The 24,606-nt window shown below is 50.7% G+C and overlaps 1 protein-coding gene across 3 annotated transcripts in view; it reads left to right on the forward strand.

Moving 5' to 3' along the window:
* The first annotated feature begins 452 nt into the window (after positions 1-452).
* The window catches only part of LOC138816388 (chromatin remodeling regulator CECR2-like), a 95,037-nt gene continuing 70,883 nt past the window's right edge, over positions 453-24,606 (forward strand). Inside the window, exons 1-4 of one of the 3 annotated variants that reach the window (XM_070006094.1) lie at positions 453-471; positions 1,583-1,649; positions 13,730-13,848; positions 14,475-14,703. In XM_070006094.1, coding sequence (XP_069862195.1) covers positions 14,701-14,703 — 3 coding nt within the window. In that variant the 5' untranslated portion in view covers positions 453-471; positions 1,583-1,649; positions 13,730-13,848; positions 14,475-14,700. Of the gene's footprint in view, positions 472-1,582; positions 1,650-8,307; positions 8,348-13,729; positions 13,849-14,474; positions 14,704-16,493; positions 16,620-24,606 lie in introns of those variants that run through there. The other 2 variants (XM_070006095.1, XM_070006093.1) reach the window with 2 other exon arrangements.

The following is a 24,606-nucleotide window of genomic DNA, read 5'->3' on the forward strand; positions in this document are numbered from 1 at the left end:
GACAGGTGTGTGGCAAAGACCCTGTGTCTAGAGCAAGCAGACAGCTGACCCGCCCCTTACAGAACAGTGCTGGTGAAGCAGAGAGGGCCGGGTATCCAGGAGCAAAGGCATGGGTGCTCACAGCTGACCGCCACTCCCCTCCGGGGGTGAAGAATCAGGGGGCCACCTCGAGGCCGGGAAGTATCTGGCTGTGCCTCCTGAGGCTGCCCACCAAATTGTTCTCCACCAGGCCTGCACAAGCAATGGAGACAGCCCTGACCTGTCCTGGTAATCCAGACACCTGCTTTACAGAGACATCCTCACTTCTATAAAAGCCTTCATTTGGCACATCACCTCTTCCAGCTGAACCCCCAACCTTGAAGGGATGGCCTTCCCGCCGAAGCAGAGCAAATTCAGGAGTACAGTAAAAGAAGAAGGAAAAGAGTCGCGGAAAAGGGAGAAGGGGGCCCTTTGCCGGTCCCCGCAGGCCAGGTCTGTAATGAAAGGGGTTCAGGATTTTTCTAGGGTGTCGTGGGCAGGGTGGAACGTAGTGCACCCATTTAACTGGCTTAGCTGTCTTGGCCACCAGTGTGCCTGCACCCAGGAAGAGGTTATCACAGCCATTCTTGGCTCTGAGATCCCCAGCCTCCCTGGTCACACGTGACATGTGACATCTGCAGCTCTTCAGTTAGTTGTTTTGGTTTTGGTTTTGTTGGTTGTGGGGTTTGAACTCAGAGCCTGGGCACTGTCCCTGAGCTCTCTTGCTCAAGGGTAGCACTCTACCCCTTGAGCCACATCCCTACTTCTGGTTTTTGAGTGGTTCATTGGAGATAAAGAGTCTCACAGGGACTCTTCTGCCCGGGCTGGCTTTGAACCGCAATCCTCAGATCTCAGCCTCCTGAGTAGCTAGGATTACAGGCCTGAGCCACTGGCACCTGACTTTTCCTTGAAATTGGAATTGCGCTCTCTCTCTCTCTCTCTCTCTCTCTCTCTCTCTCTCTCTCTCTCTCTCTCTCTGTCTCTCTCTGTCTTTGAACTCAGCACCTGACTTGAGCTTTTTTTTTTTTTTTTTTTTTTTTTTGTCGGTCGTGGGGCCCGAACTTGGCCTGGGCGCTGTCCCTGAGCTCTTTAGCTGTAGACTAGCGTTCTACCACTTGAGCCTTAGCCCCACTTCCAGCTTTTTCCGCTTATGTGGTGCTGAGGAGTCGAACCCAGGGCCTCATGCATGCAAGGCAAGCGCTCTACCACTGAGCCACCTTCCCAGCCCTGTCCTTGAGCTTTTGTGTTCAAGGCTGGCACTCTACCATTTGACCCACAGCACCATTTCCGGCCTTTTTTTTTTTTTTTTTGAAGGAGGGAGGTAGTTAATTGGAGATAAGAAGTCTCATTCTTGCCTGGGTTGGCTTTGAACTATAATCCTCAGATCTCAGCCTCCTGAGGATCTAGGATTATAGGCATGAGCCACCAGCGCTCAGCTTACTGTTCAATCATTTCAAAAATGCTAATTTTGTCTTACAGTCAGATCAAAAGCCTCCCATGAAACGATGACATTTTCAACTCATTTTGCATCTCTTATAACTTTCGCACGGTTTTCTGTGCCCAGAGCATGAAGACCTGGACCCTCTGGTTGGATGGTTGGAGCCGGCAAAGAGACTCTGTCAAGTTGGCAGGTAGGGCTTGGCGCAGACTCCACACTGACTTCCCCCAAAGTAATGATCTGGGTTTAAGGCTCAGCAGAGAGACAACTACACATGGTTACAGCCACTTCCCGAACGACAAGATTTAATGAGCCAAGGAAACTTAATTATTTCCTAAAGTGCACTTTCTGGTTTAGATTATGGGCTGGTGGTAGCAACGGCTACCACCAATTCTCTTGGAAAAATGACACCCAGATGTAAACAGTCCTGGGCTCTGTATACTATCATTTCATCATTCCCTACTGTTACTGGCAATGAAAGGCAGTAGATTACTTCTTTTTCTCATTATTATTTCTTCTTCTTCCTCCTCCTCCTCCTCCTCCTCCTCCTCCTCCTCCTCCTCCTCCTCCTCCTCCTCCTCCTCCTCCTCCTCCTCCTCTTCTTCTTCTTCTTCTTCTTCTTCTTCTTCTTCTTCTTCTCCTCCTTCTCCTTCTTCTTCTCCTTCTCCTTCTCCTTCTCCTTCTCCTCCTTCTCCTCCTCCTCCTCCTTCTTCTTGCCAGTCCTGGGACTTGAACTCAGGGCCTGGGTTCTATTGTCCCTGAGCTTCTTTTGCTCAATACCCTAGCACTCTACCACTTGAGCCACAGTGCCACTTCCAGCTTATTCTGAGTACTTTATTGTAGATAAGAGTCTCATGGAATTTCATACCCTGCCTGGCATTCAAACAGGATTCTCAGATCTCAGCCTCCTGAGTAGCTAGGATTACAGATGTGAGCCTTAGTGCCTGGCTTCCTTCCTTCCTTGCTTCCTTATCTTCTCTTTTTCCTCTCTTTTGTAGCTTTGGTACAATGCCTTGAGTGTGTTGTACAGGTGTTGTACCACTTGAGCCGCACCCCAGTCTTTGTAAAATATTAGTTAATTAAATGAATTAGTTAATTTGCAGTGCTGGGAATTGAAAGTAGAGTCTAGCGTATGTTAGGCAAGGCCAAAGATATTTGCTCTGCCTCTCATATTTCCTAAGACAGTGGTAATGACAGAAAAGGATTTGGTGAGCTACTTGTTTTTTTTGAAGTTGTGGGGCTTGAACACAGGAACTAAGGGCTGTTGAGCTACAGTGCCACTTCCGGTTTTTGAGTGGTTAATTGGCAATAAGAGCCTCACTGTGACTTTTCTGTCCGGGCTGGCTTGGAACCGCGATCCTCAGATCTCAGCCTCCTGAGTAGCTAGGATTACAGGCCTGAGCCACCAGTGCCCACTGAAGCCTGGTGTTTTTACCTGGGTCATGATTGAGCACAGCTTTGAAAATTATTTTGTTACTTTACTACTCTTTTGTGGTGACCACAATTAAAAAAATCTTATCTGTTGAATTAGTAGTCAAAATTTTGTATGTAGATTTTATTACTCCTCCCACCCTCCCTCCCTCCCTCCCTCCCTCCCTGCCTTCCTCCCTTCCTTCCTTCCTCCCTTCTTTCCTTCCTTTCTTCCTTCCTTCCTTCCTTCCTTCTTTTTTTCCTCTCTCCCTCTTTCCCTCTCTCCTTCTTTCCCTCCTCTCTCTCTCTCTCTCCTATCTGTTCTGACCTGAACTCAGGGCCTGGGAGCTGTCCCTGATCTCCTTTGTGCTCAAGGCTAGCACTCTACCATTTGAACAACAGCTCCACCTCCGACTTTTTTCCTCTCCCAGCCATAGCAATTACAGAAGACTCTATTCCCCTAGGGGTTGGCAGGTTGAGCCATACTACCCTTCTTGTAGATGAACCTGTCTTGTTTATTAAGAATAACTCAGAATGAAATAGACAAAACTGGTAAGGAAATTAGGTAGGAGGCTCAGGAAGGCAGAAGTCATGCAAACATAAAGCCTTGTGCATGGGTCTGAGCTTGCACATCAGCTGTGGTGATGCTGCGCAGACTGTACTTGGGTTCTCCGGGGGACTGGCAGGTGGTGAGCAAGCTCAGACACTGCTGCACACTTGGGCCTTGCTTACATTTTGGGGACTTTTTCAGATTTGTTGTTGTTGTTGTTGTCGGTCATGGGGCTTGAACTCAGGGCCTGGGTGCCATCCCTCAGCTCTTCAGCTCAAGGCGAGCGCTCTACCACTTCTGGCTTTTTCTGGGTATGTGGTACTAAGGAATGGATCCCAGGGCTTCACGCCTGCTAGGCAAGCACTCTACCACTAAGCCACCTGCCCAGCCCCCGGGACTATGCAGGCAAGTGCCGACATAACCCTCTGTTGTTGGTTGAGATGTGGTCTTGCTGGCTTTTTGCCTGGGCTGGTGAGCTTGATAATCCACCTCCTGCGTAGCTGGGATTATAGATGTGAACCGCGGCATTTGCCCTTCAACAGCCATTATTTAAATGCTTACACGAGACCAGGTGCTGGAGAATCAAAGGCAAATAAGCAGCAATGCTTGACCTTAGGGGGATTTTCCTGTTGCCGGAGACCAGGTGAGCGCCAGGCTGTTAGGGTGAGCTGTGCTGGCAGAGTCTGTTGGGAGCAGGGAAGAAGGGAAGGCTGCTGGAGCTGAGGTGTTATTTCTGACAAGGAGTTAGATTTGCGTAGAGAGCGGCGAGCAGTCAGGTTGCTGGCATGGAAGAAGATAGAGAGGAGTGGCGTCCACAGCAGTGAGCTCAGAGGGGCGTGCTCAGAGCTCCCTGATCAGTAGTTTCCATGGTGGCCACGGGCAGCTGCTCCCCAGGGCTGGGCTCAGCTCACTCCTCCCTGGATGGCCTAGCACACATCCAAGGCTCCCAAGGACAGACACTTGTTGATGCCTCTCAGATGTGTATGTTCACCCTGGGCTTTCTGCCCTGTGGTGGCTCCTGCGCTGGCTTCTCCTGGAACAGAAACTCAAAACGTGGTCATTCATATTTGTCCCCTAGTAAGGAACTTGCCCTGCCCAGGGTAGGATCCCCGGTGCCACACAGGCATGGTGGTACTTACCTGTAATCTCAGCTACCCGGGAAACAGACAGGAGGGTCACCAGTTTCAGGCCAACAAAAGCAAAATATAACTGGGCGCCGGTAGCTCACGCCTATCATCCCGGCTACTCAGAAGGCTCAGATCTGAGGATCAAAGTTTGGAGTCAGCCTAGGCAGAAAAATCTGTGAGACTCTTATCTCCAATTAACTACCAAAAAGCTGGAAGTGGAGCTGTGGCTCAAGTGGTGGAGCGCTAGCCTTGCACACAGAAGCTCAACACCCAGGGCCTGAATTCAAGCCCCAGGATTGGCAACAAGCAAAGAAACAAACCAATAACAAAAACCCGGCACTGGAACTGTGGCTCAAGTGATAGAGTGCCAGCCTTGAGCTAAAAAGGGACGGTATCTAGGCCCTGAGTTCAAGCCCCTGGTCTGGCACAGAATAACAAAATGGTGGAAAACTAGCTGGCCACCAGAGGAATATTTAAAACAAATAAATCACAGTTCCTTGTATAGTGCTGTAAGACTAACCAGAAGGTGGCCCCTTGTATGTACTAGTATGCATAGCATGATGAACACTTCTTTTTTCTTGGTCGGTTGTGGGCTTGAACTCTGGGCCTAGGTGCTGTCCTTGAGCTCTTTTTGCTCAAGGTTAGTGCTCTACCCCTTGGATCCATAGAGGTACTTCTCGTTTATTTCTGGAGGTTAATTAGAGATAAGAGTCTCGTGGACTTTCCTGCCCGGGTTGGCTTTGAACCACGATCCTCAGATCTCAGCCTCCTGAGTAGCTGGGATGCCAGACGTGAGCCACCAGCGCCCGGCTATGGCTGTGAGTTCTTAATCAAACAGATGAACTGAAGCTGGGGTGTGCATCAGCACCGTCGGGGATGAAGTGGCTGCTGGAGAGTGATATCCGCCCTCCCCCAGCTCTAAGAGAGCGAGTTTCGGTGGCCTCCCTCCTCCCGGAGGCGGCTCTGGGAGAGCTCACAGGGCTGTTCCCTGCCTGCTGCCCTGCGGGAGCCTTTAATTGGCCCACCCGAGGGGAGGTCGTGGCACCTGGAGCTGACTGGGTGCCTGGCCGGCCAGGTGCCAGCGCGGCGCATGTCCCTCCGGCCCCAGCGTGGAAAATCACCAAGCCTCCTTTTCGCTTCCAAAGACAGTGGGAGACTGGTGGGAATTTGCCAGACTCCTCCCAAAAGCCAGGGGAAGCCAAAGGGAAAACAAACACAAGGGCCACAGACAGCAGGCAGGTTTCAGAGCTTTGTGCCTGTGTGTGTGTGTGTGTGTGTGTGTGTGTGTGTGTGCCTCTGTGTGTGTGTGTGTGTGTGTGTGTGTGTACCTTACTGGGCTCATCCACTAGGCCATTTCCTGTTTCTTAAGGCCTTCCCCACAGGGACTCCTCTCCTGCCCTGGGCTGGGCCTGGGAAGTCCTCTCCAGCTGACCTGGAGCCACGCGAAGGGCTCTTCCTTCCCTCCCAACTCACTCAGAACCAAGAGACGGGCCCTTTCCCCTCTCCAGTCCTGTCGCTTGTCAGCCCGCACCAGGTGTTTGTCCATCTCAGAGCTATTCTTGGTTCACATGTTCGTTTTTCAGGTCGACGGAGCCTAGGCCACCTGGAAAACCTTCGTTTCCAGATGTGGTGGGTGAACCCCTGGCTGCGAGGAGCTTGCCTGGAAAGGCGTCTGGGAAGTGAATCTGGGAATCACAGAGGGGTTTGTGTCTACGCCGTGCCCTAGTCACAAACCCCTGCAGGCTGAACACACCCTACCTTCTCTTTTCTTTCCCTTCAGTGTGTGGGATGGAATCCAGTGCCTCTTGCATGCTAGGCAAGCTGTGTGCCCCATCCCACACATTGCCTTTTGTCCTTTTCTCCCTCCCTCCCTTTTGGATACAGGTCCTTGCTGTTGTAGCCTAGATTGGCTTTTGAACAACTCCCAGTCTTCCCACCTCACCTCCTCAGTGCTGGGATGACAGATAGTGGCAACGTCTCCTTGCCCTTAATGGGATGATTTAGTCCTCTACCCCTTTCCCCCCTATACTAGGTATTGAATTTAGAGCCTGCTAGGCAGTGCTCTACCACTTGAACCATGCTTTTAGTCAGTCCTCTTTAGTTTTTAGACAGATTTCCATCACCTGTTGCCAGGGCTGGTCTAAGACCTAGCCCTGCCTTCCAAGTATCTGGGATTATAGGCACAGGCATTATCCTGGCCTCCAGGCTCATAATCCTTGGGCCCACACAATACCCTCCACTTATCTGAGCACTGAGAACCCTTTATGGGTAATTTGAACTATGTGTTTATCTTCATCCTCATTTTCCAAGTTGTATAAGGGTCATGGCCAGTGGCCATTCTAAAGCCATCTCTGTGTTCCTTAAAATCAGTACAGTTCCTAGTCACAAATGAGAAACTGAGGCAAATTACGTAAAATTTGGCAGTCTTAACCATTTATTTTTCACTGAAGGAAGCCCTTCCTTCCTTCCTTCTTTCCTTCCTTCCTTCCTTCCTTCCTTCCTTCCTTCCTTCCTTCCTTCCTTCCTTCCTTCCTTCCTTCCTTCCCCCACCCCTCTCTCTTTTTTGTGGTCCTGGGCCTTGAACTCTGGGCCTGGGCACTGTCCCTAAGCTCCTTTTGCTCAAGGGGAACACTGTGCCACATGAGCCACAGCACCACTTCCAGTTCTCTGGTGGTTCATTGGAGAGAACAGTCTCACAGACTTTCCTGCCCAGGCTGGCTTTGAACCTCGATCCTCAGATCTCAGCCTCCTGAGTAGCTGGAATTATAGGCATGAGCCACCGGTTCCAGTCTGCCCTTCTTTTAAAAATTTATTTTATTTTTATTATTGTGTGTGCCCATCTTGTGAGCATTTCCTGCCCAGGCTGGCTTTGAACCACAACCCTCAGATCTTAGTCCTCTGAGTAGCTAGGATTACAGGCGTGCCAAACACTGGCCCTAGCTTATCCTGCATTCTTTTTGTCTCTTTGTTATCTCGAGGTGTTGGGGATCAAAGTGTGTGCTTTACCACTGAGCTCTCCCAACTGCCTAAGTGTATCTTTAATTTTTTTTTATGCCAGTCCTAGGACTTGGACACAGGGCCTTGGCACTGTGAGCTTTATTGCTTATGGCTAGTGCTCTACCACTCAAGCCACAGCTCCACTTTTGGCTTTTTGGTGGTTAATTGGAGAAAAACTCTCATGGACTGTCCTGCCGGGGCTGGCGTTGAGCTGTGGCGATCCTCAGCTCTCAGCCTCCTGAGCAGCTAGGGCTCCAGGCGTGAGCCACCAGCACCCAGCCTGGCTGCAATTTTCTCTGTAATTACTTCAGCTCGCCTCTCATTCTGGTGGAGTTGCATCCTGGGTGTCTACCACATGTACACGCCACACCGTTGGGTTGTTCTCCCGGGACTGTGCTATTGGGTTTTAGCCTGTGGTTTTGAGTCCCGTGGGGAAAGAATTTCAGTTGAAATGGAAATCTAGCCTTTTTCGTTTTGATCTGACGTTAGCAAGACATATGGTATAGAGCTGGAGGAAAAAGAAAAGAGGAGACCCATGAAAAGTATGAGAAAGGGAGGGAGACCCCTTTCTTCTCAAGGCCCAGATCTGGCACAGCAGAGGGGCAGGAGGTGTGCGTGTCTGCTAACGTCCAGACCGGGGTTGTGTATCTTCTGTGAAGGCCTGATCTGACGCACAGAGGCACACAGGCCGAATAACCACGTCCTGTTTGCCTTCTCTCCCAAATGAAGGTTTCTGTGCTTTTACTTTATTTTATCTTTTATTTTAGGTGGTGCTGGGACTAGATCCCAGGGCCGCCTCCTTACTAGGTAAGTTTATGACTGAGTGGTAGCTCCAGCTCTTTGGCTCTTTATTTTTTTGGTCGGTCATGGGGCTTGAACTCTGGGCCTGGGCGCTGTCCCTCAGCTCTTCAGCTCAAGGCGAGTGCTCTACCACTTGAGCCACAGTCTCACTTCCGGTTTTCTAGTAGTTTATTGGAGATAGGAGTCTCACAGACTTTCCTGCCTGGGCTGGCTTTGAACTGCAATCCTCAGATCTCAGTCTCCTGAATAGCTGGGATAGACAGGCGTGAGCCACCAGCACCCAACTTCATTTCAGATTTTTAAAAAATGGTAAGGTAGCTAAGCAAGTGTGACTCTCATATCTGTAATCTTAGCCACTTGCTAGGTTGAGTCCTGAGAACTGTGATTCAGAACCAGCCCAGACAGACAAATCCATCAGATTTGTCTCAGATTATTTCCAGTTAACCAATGAAAAGCCAGAAATGGAGGTTTGACTCAAGTGGTCAACCTGCCTTCCTTTATAGATATGAGGCTCAGTTCAAAACCCATCGCTACCAAAATACTCCCAAGCAAACAAGCCATATGGGCCTGGTATGTAACTCAGTGACTGACATCCATCCCTAGCACTGAGAACAGCAACAAGAAAAGTGCTTCAGGTTCTCTGGAGTCTGGTGTATCAAAGCCCTCATCTCCCTCCCGATGTCTTCTCCCTCCTCGCGATGTCCTCTCCTTACCCCTGGATGCCTTTTTCTTGTTCTGGGAGACGCTGGAATCACACTTGGAGCCTGATTTATTCACTTTCTTTGCTTCAAAACCGAAGGGGCTGCCGGGCGCTGGTGGCTCACGCCTGTAATCCTAGCTACTCAGGAGGCTGAGATCTGAGGATCGCGGTTCAAAGCCAGCCCGGGCAGGAGAGACCGTGAGACTCCTATCTCCAATAAACCACCAGAAAACCGGAAGTGGCGCTGTAGCTCAAGTGGTAGAGCACTGGCCTTGAGCTGAAGAGCTAAGGGACAGCGCCCAGGCCCAGAGTTCAAGCCCACAACCGACAAAAAAAAAAAAAAAAAAAAAAAAAACCGAAGGGGCTGTCTCAGCACTGGGGAGGCATAGGTGGGAGAATGGCAAGTTTGAGCCTAACCTGGGATGTGCAGCAAAATACACACACACACACACACACACACACACACACACACACACACACGCACACACCACACACACACACACACACAGACAGACACACACACACAGACACACACACACACACACAGACACACTACACACACACACACACACACACCACACACACACACACACACACACAGACACACACACACACACATACACACACACACACACCACACACACACACACACACACCACACACACACACACACACCACACACACACACACACACACCACACACACACACACACACACACCACACACACACACACACGCACACACATACACACACACACAGACACACACACACACACACATACACACACACACACACCACACACACCACACACACACACACACACACACCACACACACACACACACACACACCACACCACACACACACACACACACACCACACACACACACACGCACACGCACACGCACACGCACACACACACACACACAGGCGGGAGAATGGCAAGTTTGAGCCTAACCTGGGATGTGCAGCAAAACACACACACACACACACACACACACACACACACAGGCGGGGGAATGGCAAGTTTGAGCCTAACCTGGGATGTGCAGCAAAACACACACACACACACACACACACACACACACACACACACACACACACACACACACACACACAGGCGGGAGAATGGCAAGTTTGAGCCTAACCTGGGATGTGCAGCAAAATACACACACACACACACACACACACACACACACACACACACACACACCTGTAGGGCTGGGGATATGGTTAGAACATACGTCTAGCATATTTGGGATTAGGGTTCAATCCCAGCATTGCAAAACCTCAAATGAAGAACACCACTAGTGACTAACGAATGAGACGTCGGGGTTGCCGCTGACTGCTTCCCTTTTTCAGCGTCTGCAGCTGTGTGGGCTGCCTCTCTTCAGCCCCTGCTCTGCCTTCCATCCCTGCCAACCTCAACCTGAACCTCCTTGCTTGGTTCCCGCTTTTGCGTGGATCCTGAAATGGCTTCAGGATCCCAGGCTGCCTTTCTCAAAAGGCCCAAGCCTGGCTTTCAGTCTCCTTTATCCTCTTGCTTAAAGTCTGTCAGTAGTGTCATCCTCAGGTGTCTTAGGATAAAGCTTAGCTGAACTCTGAACTGGGTGCCAGAGTCCCCTCATGCTCTGCAGAAATGCCACGCAGCAGCCACTGAACGACACTGCGGCTGTGTTTATACCATTGTCTCTCTGTTTCCTCCTTCTCCATCCAGCTGGCACGGTGTCCTTCAAGCTCCACTGGCCCATCTGCCGCCCAGGAAGCAAACCCCGCTGTCCTCGTTTAGTTTGGCTTCTCTTCTTCTGGGCTTCCTCGCACGTCGTGCTTTCACTTAAAAAGTCTAATCCTTGATTTATTGGCTCGATGTCCTTGCTTGACTTTAATTGCCGTGGTGCATGGACCCTGGTTTATTGAACTTTGTAAATCTACACCCTCAGGTGACTGCCATACCTGGCACAGAAAAGGCTAAAAGTCGATGCTTTTTTTGTTTTTTTTTCTTTTTTGTTTTTTTTTTATAGACATCATTTTATTTTATTTTATTTTATATTTTATTTTATTTTATTTGAGAACATACTGTACAGAGGGGTTACAATTACATGGGCAGGATATGTTTTTTTTCTTTAGTTGGATTTTTTTTTTCTTTTTTCAGGCTCAAGGGCTGCTCTAGGTGCTAGGAATACAAACATTGAACAATTCGGGACCAGGCTCAGTGGTAGAGCATTTGTCTAATATGTTTCCTGCTCTGGGTCCATCCCCAACACTGAAAAATATGGTCAACAGAAAACACAACAAGCAAAACCAGAGAGCTGAGACATCCTAGAGCAACAGTGTATTGGGTGGAAGAGGAAGAAATACGTCTTTGTATCACTCTTTAACCGACGATAGCCGAGTTAAACTTAGTGGGGAGGCAGCTTTCAGTTCACTGTAGACGGTTCTTTGAACAGCGAGAGTCAATCAAATCTAGAACAGTCTGCCTCCCGCAGGAGTGACTCCTCATCTGTACAACCGGAAGGTGGTCACCCAGAGCCTGACAGCTCGGAACAGCTCCTGGGTGGGAGGTTGACCAGATGCCCTTCGGGGCAGTTGGACCATGAAGCTATATGATGCATTTCTAACCGTCTTCTTCTTCTTCTTTTTTTTTTTCCCTAGGTGCATCTTTTTTGGGGTGGGAGGCAGGAGGGCTGGTCTCATGGCTTGGGAGCTGAGTTTTGTTTTGTTTTTAACTTAAGGCTAGTGCTCTACAACTTGAGCCACACCTTCATTCCAGCCTTTTGGGGTTAACTGGAGATAAAAGTCTCTCAGACTTTCCAGCCTGGGTTGGTTTTGAACCAGAACCATATTTCTCAAGATTTCAGCCTCCTGAGTAGCTAGGATTTCAGGCCTGAGCCACGGGTGCTTGGCAAATCCCAGATCCTTGGAGCCCTGCAATATCGCTCTTGCTTTTCCTAGCAAATCTCAATTTATGCTGCAGGTTGGCCTGGAACTTTTATAAATAACAGTTTCTAAATTAACTTCCTTAATAAAATTGTATTAAAGGTTTAAAGTTCTGAATACAGGGAACCCGCTGTTTTTTTCTTTCCAATTGGAGACCCTTCTTCCTCAGGAAATTGCAGCACACACCAAGATATTTTCTCCTCTGAGCTCTCTACAGGGAACAACTAGATTAGATTATTTCTAACCACTCTTTATAACTTTAACGCTGTGTATACTTAAGGCTTTATACTAAGTTGACAATCTTACCATTTTATCGATCGAATTAGAAACTTGAGAGGCCTGAAACTGATATTTCTACCTGAATGTGAATTTCAAAGTGAGTAAAACGAAGGGGTGGGGGGGAGAGAAATTGAGGCACTGCTGAGGAGTTTGATACCCAATATGTACAACCCTGGGCCGTTTGTCAACCAAAATAAAGTGGCCTTTAAACCGAGCAGGGATGGTCCGAGGCCAAGGAAATAACCCAGGAGCTAAAATAATTTAAAAGAAAGTTAGAGAAATTAAGGATCCTAGGCCTTTTGAGAAGAGATTAAAGGAAAAACTCATTAAGATTCACCAGCTTCTGAATGGCGCTGAGAATTGAGTTGCTACAAAGCTGTTTGACCTGTGTCAAGAACAAGGCGAGATGTCACAATGAGCTAGGCTGTGGCAGGACACTCAGGAATTCAGAGAGGAATTTTGGAGAAGCATAAACATGGACTAAGCCACTCAGGGGTAGCAAGAGGGAGAGAGTTCTCGTATACAGCTTGTAGAAAAGAATGCAACAACAGCTCTCTAGCAGGACTTTAGGGCTGGAAATATGGCTCAGTGGTAGAGTGGTAGAGTGCATGAAGCCCTGGTTTCAATTCCTTGGTACCACATAAACAGAGAAAGCCAGAAGTGGCTCAAGTGGTAGAGTGCCATCCTTGAGCCAAAAGCAGCTCAGGGACAGTGCCCAGGTCCTGAGTTCAAGCTCTAGGACCGACAAAGTGGGCAGGGTTTATTTTATTCTTTTGTGGTACATCATACATGCTAGGCAAGTGCTCTACCACTGAGTTCCACTCCCGACCTCCAGTCCTGAGATTCAAGGTCGGAGGTAGAAAGGAGTCTCTCAGCCCCTTGGACTCTGTCCCGTTGAGTTCTAAGTTCGCCAGCCTTTGTCATCTCTCTTTTCATGGCTGTGTGAGGCTGGGAGCGTAGTCCATTGGTAGCGCGCCGAGACACCGTGTGAGACCTGAAGTTCCATCTCTAGTCTGTAAAAACAAAACAAAAACTCCACAGGACGTGTGCCCATCCGGGCCCACGCTGGTGGAGCCTGGCTGCCCGCTGCAGCCTCTCAGCAGGGTCGGGGGGGGGGGTTGTGCCTCGCAGTTCACGGCAATAACAAATTGCCCATCTTAGGGGCAAAGATCCATAGCCTTGGCCTACAGTGGCTTTGCCACTGTAGCGAAAACTGCAATTCACAGGAACGAGAAGACCTCGCTCTAAAGGGGCTCCGAGGACAGGTGTGTCTAAGGGGAGCCTGGCTACTCCCAACTGCTGGATGGATAGTCCCTGGAAAACAGAAGTGTACTAAAAGGGAGCATGAAAGAGTTAGTCGGAGGATTTCTGAGGCCAGATTGTCTATTCACAGTGATATATATATATATATATATATATATATATATATACATACATATGTATATATAGTTTTAATTTTTAATTTCTGACAGCATCTTGAGACAGCACAAGTTGGATCTGTGTTCACCAACCCTCCTGCCTCTCCCAAGGCATGAAGTCCACCATACCTGGTCACAGTAACTTTGGCTCCTACTTTTGTTCTTCGTACTTGGTAAGTATTCTACCATTAAGCTCAAACTCCATATACATATATATTTTCTTTCTTCTTCTTTTTTTTTTTTTTTTGTTGGTCATAGGGCTCAAGTTCAAACTCTAGGCCTGGACACTGTCCCTCAGCTCTTCAGTTCAAGGCTGGCCTCCACCACTTGAGCTACAGCGCCACTTCTGGCTTTTTCTGCTTATGTGGTGCTGTGGAATTCAACCCAGGGCCTCATGCATGCGAGGCGAGCGCTCTACCACTGAGCCACCTTCCCAGCCCCCATATATTTCTTTTATCCTAAACTTTGTCAATAAATTATATCCTGTAGTCTCTAATACTTTCTTCCTTCAAACAATGCAGGGAAGGAGGGAGGGTAAGAGAAGGAGGAAGGCACTGGGGGAGAACGGAAAGGAGGGAGAGGGTAAAAGAGAGGAAGAGAGGGAGGGAGGAAGGAGAGGAAGAAGAGAGGGCAAGGGAGGGAGGTAAGTCATACTAGGCTTTTGAGGAGTTTTGAAGTTCTTGCTTTTTTTGTTTGGTGGTGGTAGTCGTGGGTCTTGAACTCATAGCCTGTGCATTGTCCCTGAGATCTTTTTGCTCAAGGCTAGCTCTCTACCACTTTTTTTTTTTGTCTCATGCAGCTTGAACTCCATAGCCTGGGCGCTGTCCCTGAGCTTTTTCGCTCAAGGTGAGCGCTCTACCACTTTGAGCCACAGCTCCACTTCTGATTTTCTGGGGGTTCATTGGATATAAGAGTCTCATGGACGTTCCTGCCCAGGCTGGCTTTGAACCACAGTCCTCAGATCTCAGCCTCCTGAGTAACCAGGATGACAGGCATGAGCCACTGGCATCTGGCCTGAATTTCTTATGGTAGGTGACATGACTCATATCATCATTATACAAATGAATCACTCAGTTGGCACATGTCAGGGAGGATCTCCCCTAAAAATGTACTCTACTAGAGAAGAAAGGGTAACTGCAGTCACGGTAAAAGGCTTGCGTACCACTCCAAGGAGGACACCGGAAGGGCTGGGCAGGAGTCAGGCAGGGCAGTCCCTCTGTGGGTGGCAGGGGACCAGCCCAGCCAGAAGGGAGGAGGTGGGGTAAGCCCCTAGGTGTAGGCACCACTTTGGCAGGAGGAGATCAGCCCCGGGTTGGAAGGGCTGGGGAGGAGGCCGGATGGGATTCTCATGAACAGAGGGGAGTCACTGGTGAGTGGCAGGATTGAGTTTGGTCAGGTGTGCACATGTGCAGACGCAGATCTGTGCGTGGTGTGCGCACCGTGTGTTGGTGCGGCTGTGACCACTGTGCACATGTGCAGACGCAGATCTGTGCTTGGTGTGCGCACGGGTGTGTTGGTGGTGCGGCTGTGACCACTGTGCCATGTGCAGACAGATCTGTGCGTGGTGTGCGCACCGTGTGTTGGTGCTGCTGTGACCACTGTGCCAAGTGCAGACGCAGATCTGTGCGTGGTGTGCGCACCGTGTGTTGGTGCGGCTGTGACCACTGTGCCAAGTGCAGACGCAGATCTGTGCGTGGTGTGCGCACCGTGTGTTGGTGCGGCTGTGACCACTGTGCACATGTGCAGACGCAGATCTGTGCGTGGTGTGCGCACCGTGTGCTGGTGCGGCTGTGACCACCGAGGGACCCCCGAGGTAGGCGGGAAGGAGGGCTTGTCGGAGGGTTGCCTTCGCAGGCTGGGCGCACGTGGACCCTGTGGGGGCCTGGGGGTGCGCGTGCGCGCGTGCGTCTAGAGCCCCGCGGGAAGCTCGGGTCCCGAGTTCAAACCCCTCCTCCCAGCGCGGGGCGCCGCGGCTCGCGGGGCCCGGGGGCCCGGGGGCCGGGCCGGGCCGGCCTTCCCCGCGGGAGGGCGGTGCGCGCGCCGCAGCGAGGCCGGGGCCGGGCGGCGGTCAGGCCCGGTGGGCGCCGCGGCCCCCGCGTCCGGGCCGGGTCCGACTCCTTGCTCTTTTCGGCAGGACCCCGCCGTCCCGGGGCCGGCGCGGGCCTCGGCGCGCTGCCTCCCGCACGTGCGCGGCCGGGGCCGAGGGAGGAGCGGGGAGACCCCGCGGGGCCTCGCGAGAGCCCGGACGACCCTCGGGCCGCGGCCGGGGAGGGGGGGAACCTGCGCAGGCCCCGCCCCTTCCTCCCCTCCGCCACGCCCCCTTCCCCTCCGCCCCCGCTCGCGCGCGCCGCGCCGCGCCGGCTGCGCCGGGGGTGGGCGGGGTTGTTGTTGTGGCGCGCAGGCCCCGCCCCTCCGCGTGGCGGCCCCGCCCCTCCCCGGCCGCGGCCCCGCCCCTCCGGGCCGCGGCCCCGCCCCCGGCCCCATCTGTTTTCCCCGGCGCTGAGTGGATTATATTGTGCGGGACCGGGGGCGGCCGCAGCGCCGCCGCGGGACGGGGCGAGCGCGGACCCCGCCGACAGCCCGAGCCGCGGCCGCCTGGGAGACTCGGCCCCGCCGCCGCCGCCGCCGCCGCCGCCGCCCCCCACCCCCGGCCCGGCCCCGCCGAGCCGCGCGCCTCAGCCGCGGGTGGCGCGGAGCCCGGGCGCCGCGGCGGGAGCCGGCGCGAGGCGCTGAGGCGCGGAGGCGCCGCCGCGGGCCGGGGCCGGAGCCGGAGCCGGAGCCGCCGCCGCGGCGCCCCGGCCGCCGAGCGCGCGCGGCGATGTGCCCGGAGGAGCGCGGCGCGGCGGGGCTGGGCGAGCTCCGCTCCTGGTGGGAGGTGCCGGCCATCGCGCACTTCTGCTCGCTCTTCCGCACCGCCTTCCGCCTGCCGGACTTCGAGATCGAGGTGAGCGGCGGGGCCGGGCCGCGGCGCCCCGCGTGCCCCGGGACGTCCGGCGGCGGCGCCCGCGCGGTCCGGGGCCCGGCCTGCTTTTGTCGGGCCGCCGGGAGCTCGTCCGCCCGCGGCGAGGCCGGGGGGGGGGGCTCCGGGGCCGCGGGCAAAGTCGGGCGCCGCCTCTTCCCGCCGCGCCCGCCCGGCCCGGGGGGGGCTGCAAACTTGCGCGGCTTTTGTGTTGATGTTGTTGTTGTGTCGTTGCGTTGGTGTTGGTGTTGTTCTGGTGTTGATCCCCCCCCCCCGTCCCCCGCCCGCCCGGCCCCGCGGGGGAAGCCGCGCTCCCGGAGCCCGGGCGCCGAGCGCCGGCCGGGGGAGGCGGGGACCCAGGCGCCGGCGGCCCGGGCTCCCGCGGCGCGCGGGACAATGCGGGGAAGTTGCGGGCTGCCGCCGGCGAGGGGGGAGGGGGAGGGGGAGGGGGAGGGGGAGGGGGAGGGGGAGGGGTACCGGGTGGTTTTCTAACGACTTTCCCTCCTCTCGGTGGGAGCCCCGTCACTAGAATCCGGGGAGCCGAGGCTCGCGAGCCTGGAGTCCGCCGGAGGGAGGGAGGGTGGGTTTGTTTTCTGACAGTTACTCCCGAATGTTCTGAATTTCCTTAGTGGGTCAGCAGAAAAAAACAAAACAAAACACCCCGACGACGGCCAGCGAATCAGGGCTGCGTGTGTCGTGGAGGCCGCGGGGCCCCGCACCCCGCACCCCGCACCCCGCGGGCTCCCAGGGACCGTGGAGAGGACGCGGGTCAGGAAGCCTGTGGGGGAACGGCCCCGGTCCCCCGGTCCCCGGGTCCCCGCGCGCCCGTTTTGCGGATGGAAAAGGAGAGGTGGGCTCGTTGCAGCCTGAAGACAGCCAGCCGCGCTCCCAGCGGCCCGGGAGCGATTTGCCCCGGGTCCTGCACGTGCGTGGCTTCTCCCTCCCTACAGAGACACGCAGATGGTTTGAAGAGGTCAAGTATGTTTAAAGCAGAAATGAGAAGTGATTGTAGCTTACACAGTGACTGGTGCAGACACCCGAAGAGATCGTCTTCTAATTCTAGTCTTCCTGGGGAGTAACTTTTTTCTTTTCACTTAAAATATATGCAATTTGAAAAACACTCACCTCAGATACCTATTTAGATTCCAACATGTATGCCCTGTAAGTATTCTTCACACATCTTTTTCTTTGGAGACGTTAGGTAACCTACTTACTTAAACGCTCTGGTTCTTGTATCTCTATCGTAGAGCATGCGTATTTATTTTGATATGCCCCCCCTTTGTGTGTGTGTGTGTGCGTGTGTGTGTGCACACATGTGCTGAGCTGCTTTTTTTTTTTTTTGGCTCAAGGCTTGTATTTTACCCCTTGAGCCACAGCTCCATTTTCTGACTTTTGGTATTTATTGGAGATAAGAGTCTTCTCACAGACTTTTCTGACTAGGCTGCTTTAAACTATGATCCTCAGATCTCAGCCACCTGAGGAGCTAGGATGATGGGTGATATGGCTGTGTTTTAAGTAGAGATTTTTTTTTCAAAAGTTGAGAAATGTTGAATTAGTTGTCTACCAAACTTGACTCAACTGTGAAGAACTGAGGACACTAATCAGTTTTGATTCAGTATAATTGATTTCCATTTTTCTTAGGTAATTAAAAAATATCAAATAGTTTATTGGCCTGTTTAAGAAAACAATCTGGCTGGGAATGTAGATTAGTAGTAGATGCTTGCCTAGAATACATGAAGTCCTGTGTTTGATTCCTCAGCACCACATAAAAGAGAAAAGCCGAAAGTGGTGCTTTGGCTCAAATGGTAAAATGCTAAGTCTTGAGCAAAAAGAAGCTCAGGGACAGTGCCCAGGCCCTGAGTTCAAGCCCCAGATCTGGCAAAGAAAGAAAAGATTCCTAGGTTAGGTCCTAGGCCCTACAGTGGAAATGTACAGCAACTTGAAAAGATAGAAATGGGGCTGGGAAGGTGGCTCAGTGGTAGAGCACTTGCCTTGCATGCCTGAGGCCCTGGGTTCGATTCCTCAGCACCACATAAGCAAAAAGAAAAAAGCCGGAAGTGGTGCTGTGGCTCAAGTGGTAGAGCACTAGCCTTGAGCTGAAGAGCTGAGGGACAGCGCCCAGGCCCAGAGTTCAGGCCCCATGACCGGACCCCCCCCCCCAAAAAAAAAAAAAAGATAGAAATGGTGAATAATACCAGGTAGAAGTTGGATATCATTTCTTCTTTAATGGGGGCTTGAACTCACAGCCTCTCAATTTCCTTGCTCACTGCTGGAGCTCTAACATTTGAGCTCTGCCTCCAGCCTGGCTTTAAAATTTTTTTGGTGTCATTCTTGTGGTTTGAATTCAGGGCCTGGGTGCTGTCCCTGAACTTTTGTGCTCAAGGCTAGCACTCTGCCACTTGAGTCAAGGCTCACCTTCAGGCTTTTTGGTGGTTAATTGGAGGTAAGAGTCCTACAGACTTTCATGCCCTGATTAGCTTTTAACCAGAATCCTCAGATCTCAGCCTCCAGAGTAGCTAACATGCCAGCCTGGCATGGTTATAGGAGAAAAGAGTCTACCACTGGAGCCACAGCGCCACTTCTGGCTTTTCCTGTGTATGTGGAACCGAGGAGTTGAACCCAGGGCTTCACGCACGGTAGGCAAGCGCTCTACCACTGAGCCACCTTCCCAGCCCGTGTTTTGCTTTATTTTATTTTATTGTAAAAAAAGCCAGTTTTCACCTGTGGGACAGATCGCCTCTCTTTTTAACTCTTGATCACCTGGCTGAACATTTGGATTTATAGAATCCTCAAGACTTGGCTTCCATTTAATGTGAAGCAATCACTCATATTTGAAGGGCTGATGTTTTTTTTTTTTTTTTTTTTTGGGTCCGGTCGTGGGGCTTGAACTCTGGGCCTGGGCGCTGTCCCTCAGCTCTTCAGCTCAAGGCGACCGCTCTACCACTTGAGCTACAGCGCCACTTCCGGTTTTCTGGTGGTTTATTGGAGATAGGAGTCTCACGGTCTCTCCTGCCCGGGCTGGCTTTGAACCGCGATCCTCAGATCTCAGTCTCCTGAGTAGCTAGGATTACAGGTGTGAGCCACCAGCGCCCAGCTTGGGCTGATGTTTTTATATTGGCATGCTAAGAATATTTTTATTTCGTTAGCAGCCTTGAATATAGAGGATTTCTTCAGGAAAGGCAACATACTTTTGTTTCTCCTGGTGCTGGGAGCTGGGAGATTGGACACATGGTCTCATGCTAGCGAGGCTTCTACCATTAAACTCCTTAGCTTCTTATCATTTGGAGATTTTTTTGTTGTTGTTGTTGATCATGGTGCTTTGAACTGTGGGCCTGGGTGCTGCCCCTGAGCTAAAGGCTAGCGCTCTACCACTTTGAGCCACAGCGCCACTTCTGTTTTCTGGTGGTTAATTGGAGATAAGAGTCTCAGAGACTTTTCTGCTCAGGCCGACTTTGAACAGTTATCCTCAGATTTCAGCCTCCTAAATAGCTAGGATTACAGGCGTGAGCCACCAGCACCTGGCTTGGAGAATTGTCTAAGGACTTCAGTGTTTGTGTGCCCTAAATAAAGTGTTTGTAATCATCAGTCCAGAAATCTGTGAGTGTACGGTTAATGATCCTTTACATTGTTTAATTGTGGTTTAAAAAATAATAACATAAAATTGCCAGGTGGTAGTGGCTCACGCCTGTAATCCTAGCTACTCAGGAGGCCGAGATCTGAGGATGGTGATTCAAAGCCAGCTGGGGTAGAAAGTCCGTGCAACTCTTATCTCCAATAAAGTATTTTAGAAAAGGGGGGGGGCAGAGGCTAGAAGTAGAGCTTCAACTCAAGTAATAAGAGTCCTGATCTCAAGAAGGTTAGGGATAATTGCCTGGGCCTTGAGTTCAAGTCCCAGTATGGGTACACATACAAATGCATAAAATTATATAAAGCTTGAACATTATAGCAAAAAACATAAAAATTTGAAATAACCCACTATCACCCATGAGGTTAAAAACTTGTAACATTGTAGCCTATTGCATATTTATAAGTTCCTAAATATATTCACAATGTATTTGTGTCATACAGTAGGGATTTTTTCATAGGAGACTGAAGTATGCGGGTGGTTAAGACAGTGGATTAGTGACACTGAATTAAATCGTTGGCATCATTAAGTACGTACTATGTGCTTTATATAGATAGAAGTAGATAATATCAGTTAGGCTCATAACTGACCTGTCAGAAGATTGGCAGTTAATAAGTAGCTCAGAGCAGGGTGCCAGTGGTTCATGTCTGTAATCCTAGCTACTCTGAGGTTGAGATCTGTGGATCTCGATTCAAAGACAGCCCTGGCATGATAGTCCCTGAGACTCTTACCTTCAGTGTACCACCAGAAAACCGGAAGTGGAGCTATGGAACAAGTGGTAGAGCGCTGGCTTGAGTTAAAGAGCTGAGGGACAGCACCTAGGCCCAGAATTCAAGCCCTAAGACCAGAAAAAGAAAAAAGTACCTCAGAGCCACATTGTTTGTTTATTTTTTGTTCATGGGGCTTGGGTGCTGTCCCTGAGCTTTTGTGCTCAAAGCTAGTGCTCTAGCACTTTGAGCCACAGCTCTACTTCTGATTTTGGGGTGGTTAATTGGTGATAAGAGTCGCATGGACTTTTCTGCTTAGGCTGGCTTCAAACTGTGATCCTCAAATCTTTCTTCTGAGGAGCTAGGATTATAGACATGAGCCACCCGGCTTGTTGCCCAGCTTGTATACTATTTAATCTAGCATTATGTAATTGCTTAATATTTTAGTGGTTGGCTAAGTTTTGTTGACTCCAAAGAGAAAAGTTAATTGGTCTCATCTTCAGAGATTTAGCACTTTCCCCTAACCAAGTGGTCTTCTCAGAAACTAGTACCTTACTTGATAAGGGAGATTTTTCAGTGGTCTGATCCAAGGTTTATCACGAAGTGTGTCTCAGTACCTCTAGGAAACTGGAAATGTTCATGTAGAATCATTTATGTAGTTCTTATGGTAGCAGGATAATGAAAATTAATGGATTGCTTTGTTACATCTTTTAATGAGCTTCTTGCCTTTGAGAACCTAATCTTTAGCTTTGCTGTGTCTCTTTCTAGTTCTTTCGTTTTTGGTTAGTACTGTGGCTTGAAGTCTGGGCCTTGAATCTTACCAGGCTTTTTTGTTCATGGCTGGCTCTCTATCAGTGGAGCTGGTGAATTGGAGATAAAAGTCTCTTGAACTTTTCTGCTGGTGTATCTGGTTAGCTTGTAACCTTGATTCTCAGCTGGCAGCTTCTTGAGTAACTAGGGTTATAGATGTGAGCCACTGGTTGGTGTTGGGCTCTGATTGTGGTTTTATGTGGCTTAAAGTCCCTTACCTAACCCGCATGATCACCTGGGTATAATATGCTGAGTCTTGAATGTTATACTTGGTGTTTCCTTGGATTAACTCCTTACTGGGAGCACAAGCCATGAATGTGCACATTAAAACAAGTACTGAATGTGGCTCAGTGGTAGAGTGCTTGCCTAGTGTGCATGAAGTTCTAGGTTCCACTCCTCAGTTCCACATACACAGAAAAAGCCAGAAGTGGTGTTGTGGCTCAAGTGGTAGAGAGCAAAAGCTGCTCAGGGACAGTGCCCAGGCTCTGAGTTCAAGCCCCAAGACTGGCTCCTCCCTCTTTGCCCCCCCCCCCAGAAAAAAAAAGACTAAAGGTTAGGAGGAACTTAAAAATACAATCAACAGTTCCTAAACATGGTGCCAAAGGATGGGCCGTAGATTTTTGAGTTCGTATACTTATACACAATCTGCTGGCAGTGTGTTTGTGGTTTAACATTTTAATCAATTCTGAAGGAGGTTCTTCAATCAAAGGTTTAAGAGGCCTCAACTACAGGAAATAATAAGTTAGCCCTGATTAGGGTATTCATTTCATGATGACTAGATGTAGTGGACTGAGTGAGGAAACATGTATTTTTTTTTCCCTGGCAGGACTAGGGATCAAGAAAGAAGGTCTCCAGTGTACTAGACAGGCAGGTGCTGTACTGTTGAACTACACTCCCAGGAAACTATTTTAACTGAAACATACTGGCCTTTGTTTTTGTACTGGTGCTGGGTGCTGTCTCTGAGCTTTTCTTGCTCAAGGCTGGTGCTCTACCACCTGAGCCTCACAGACTTTCCTGCCTGGGCTGACTTTGAACTATGATCCTCAGATCTCAGCCTGCTTTGTAGCTAGGATTGCAGGCGTGAGCCACCAGCGCCCAGGAGTCCTGTCCTGTCTTGTCTCTGTCTTTCTCCTCTCTTTCCTCTTTCCCCTCCCTCTCTCTTCCCTCCCTCCCTCCTTCCCTTCCTTCCTCTCTCCCCCTCTCCTCCCTTTCTTTCCTTTTTTCTTTTGTGTGTGCTGGTTCTGGAGCTTGGGCACTGTCCCTTAGTCTTTGGCCACAGCTGGCACTCTACCACTTGAGCACAGCTCTACGTCATGGTTTTTGGTAGTTAATTGGAGATGAGTCTCACAGACTTCCCTGTCCTTGCTGGCTTTGAACTATTCTCAGGCCTTAGCCTCATGGGTAGCTAGGATTATAGGCATGAGCCACCAGTACCTGGCCAGAAGATCTTTTTTAAGCCTTCTACTGAAACTGAGTACAGGGGCAAGATCATGTTTCTTCTCTCTCTCTTGTGCGCTCTCTCGCTCTCTCTCTCTCTCTCATTCTCTTCCTCCTTCCCCTCCCCTCGTCTCTCCCTCCCCTCATCTCCCTGACCCCTCCCCTCTCTCCTGTCCCCCTATCCCTGAGCTCTTTTGCTCAAGGTTAGCTGTCTTCCACAAGGTGCTAGTGGCTCACACCTGTAATACTCAGGAGGTTGAGATCTGAGGATCAAGGTTTGAAACCAGCCCAGCAGGAAAGTCTGGGAGACTCTTAACCTCCAATGGACCACCAGAAAACCAGAAGAGGTGCTGTGGCTCAAAATGGTAGAATTCTAGCCTTGAGCACAAAAGATCATGACAGTATCCGAGGCCCTGAGTTAAGAAGCTTCACAATTGATTATAAAAAAAAAAGTCTCCTGGACTCTCCTGCCTGAGGCTAGCTTTGAACTGCCATCCTCAGAGCTTAGATTTCTGAATAACTAGGATGATAAGCATGAGACACCAGCATCCAGCTGAGTTCCTATTTCTTTGGTGGTGGTTGTTGTTGTGGTTGGTCTTGGGGCTTGAAGGCAGGGCCTGGGGCACTGTCTCTGAGCTCTTCAGCTCAAGGTGACCATTTCACCACCTGAGCCACAGCACCACTTCCAGGTTTTCTGGCGGTTCCTTGGAGATCAGAGTTTCGTGGAGGGGCTGGGAATGTGGCTTAGTGGTACAGTGCTCGCCCAGCATGCATGAAGCCCTGGTTCACCTCCTCAGTAACACACACAGAAAAGCTGGAAGTGGCTCTGTGGCTCAAGTGGTAGAGTGCTAGCCTTGTGCCAAAAAAGTTCAGGGACAGTGTCCAGGCCCTGAGTTCAAGTCCCAGGACTGGCAAAAGTAAGAGTCTCATGGACTTCCCTGCCTGGGCTGGCTTTGAACCGTGATCCTCAGATCTCTGACTCCTGCGTAGCTAGGATTACAGTGGGGAGAGTTGATGTTTCTTTGTGTGTTAGGCCGAGTAAGTGCTGGTGTGAAACTTGTAAACACAACACAAAAATAACTGCCTTCTTTTTCGTAGAATGAGCCAGATAATAAGCAAATCAGTAAGTCCTGGATGAAGTCTGTCAATGGGTAGTAAGAAATAAAGCCCAGCGGGGCACACGGAGTGAGGCCCATCCCTTAGTCACTGTAGTTTAATTTATGGTGCTGCTCCTCACTAAAAGGTGTATCTGGCCCCAAGTAGCATTGCTGAGGAAAGAATCACAAAGATCCTGAGCCTGTTCCTTTTTTTTTTTTTTTTTTGCCAGTCCTAGGTCTTGAACTCAGGGCCTGGGCTCTGTCCCTGAGCCGCTGTCTGCTACTTGAGACACAGA

Source organism: Dipodomys merriami, unplaced genomic scaffold, assembly GCF_024711535.1.
Source record: "Dipodomys merriami isolate MVZ:Mamm:240054 unplaced genomic scaffold, mDipMer1.0.p SCAF_696, whole genome shotgun sequence".
Lineage (NCBI taxonomy): Eukaryota > Metazoa > Chordata > Mammalia > Rodentia > Heteromyidae > Dipodomys > Dipodomys merriami.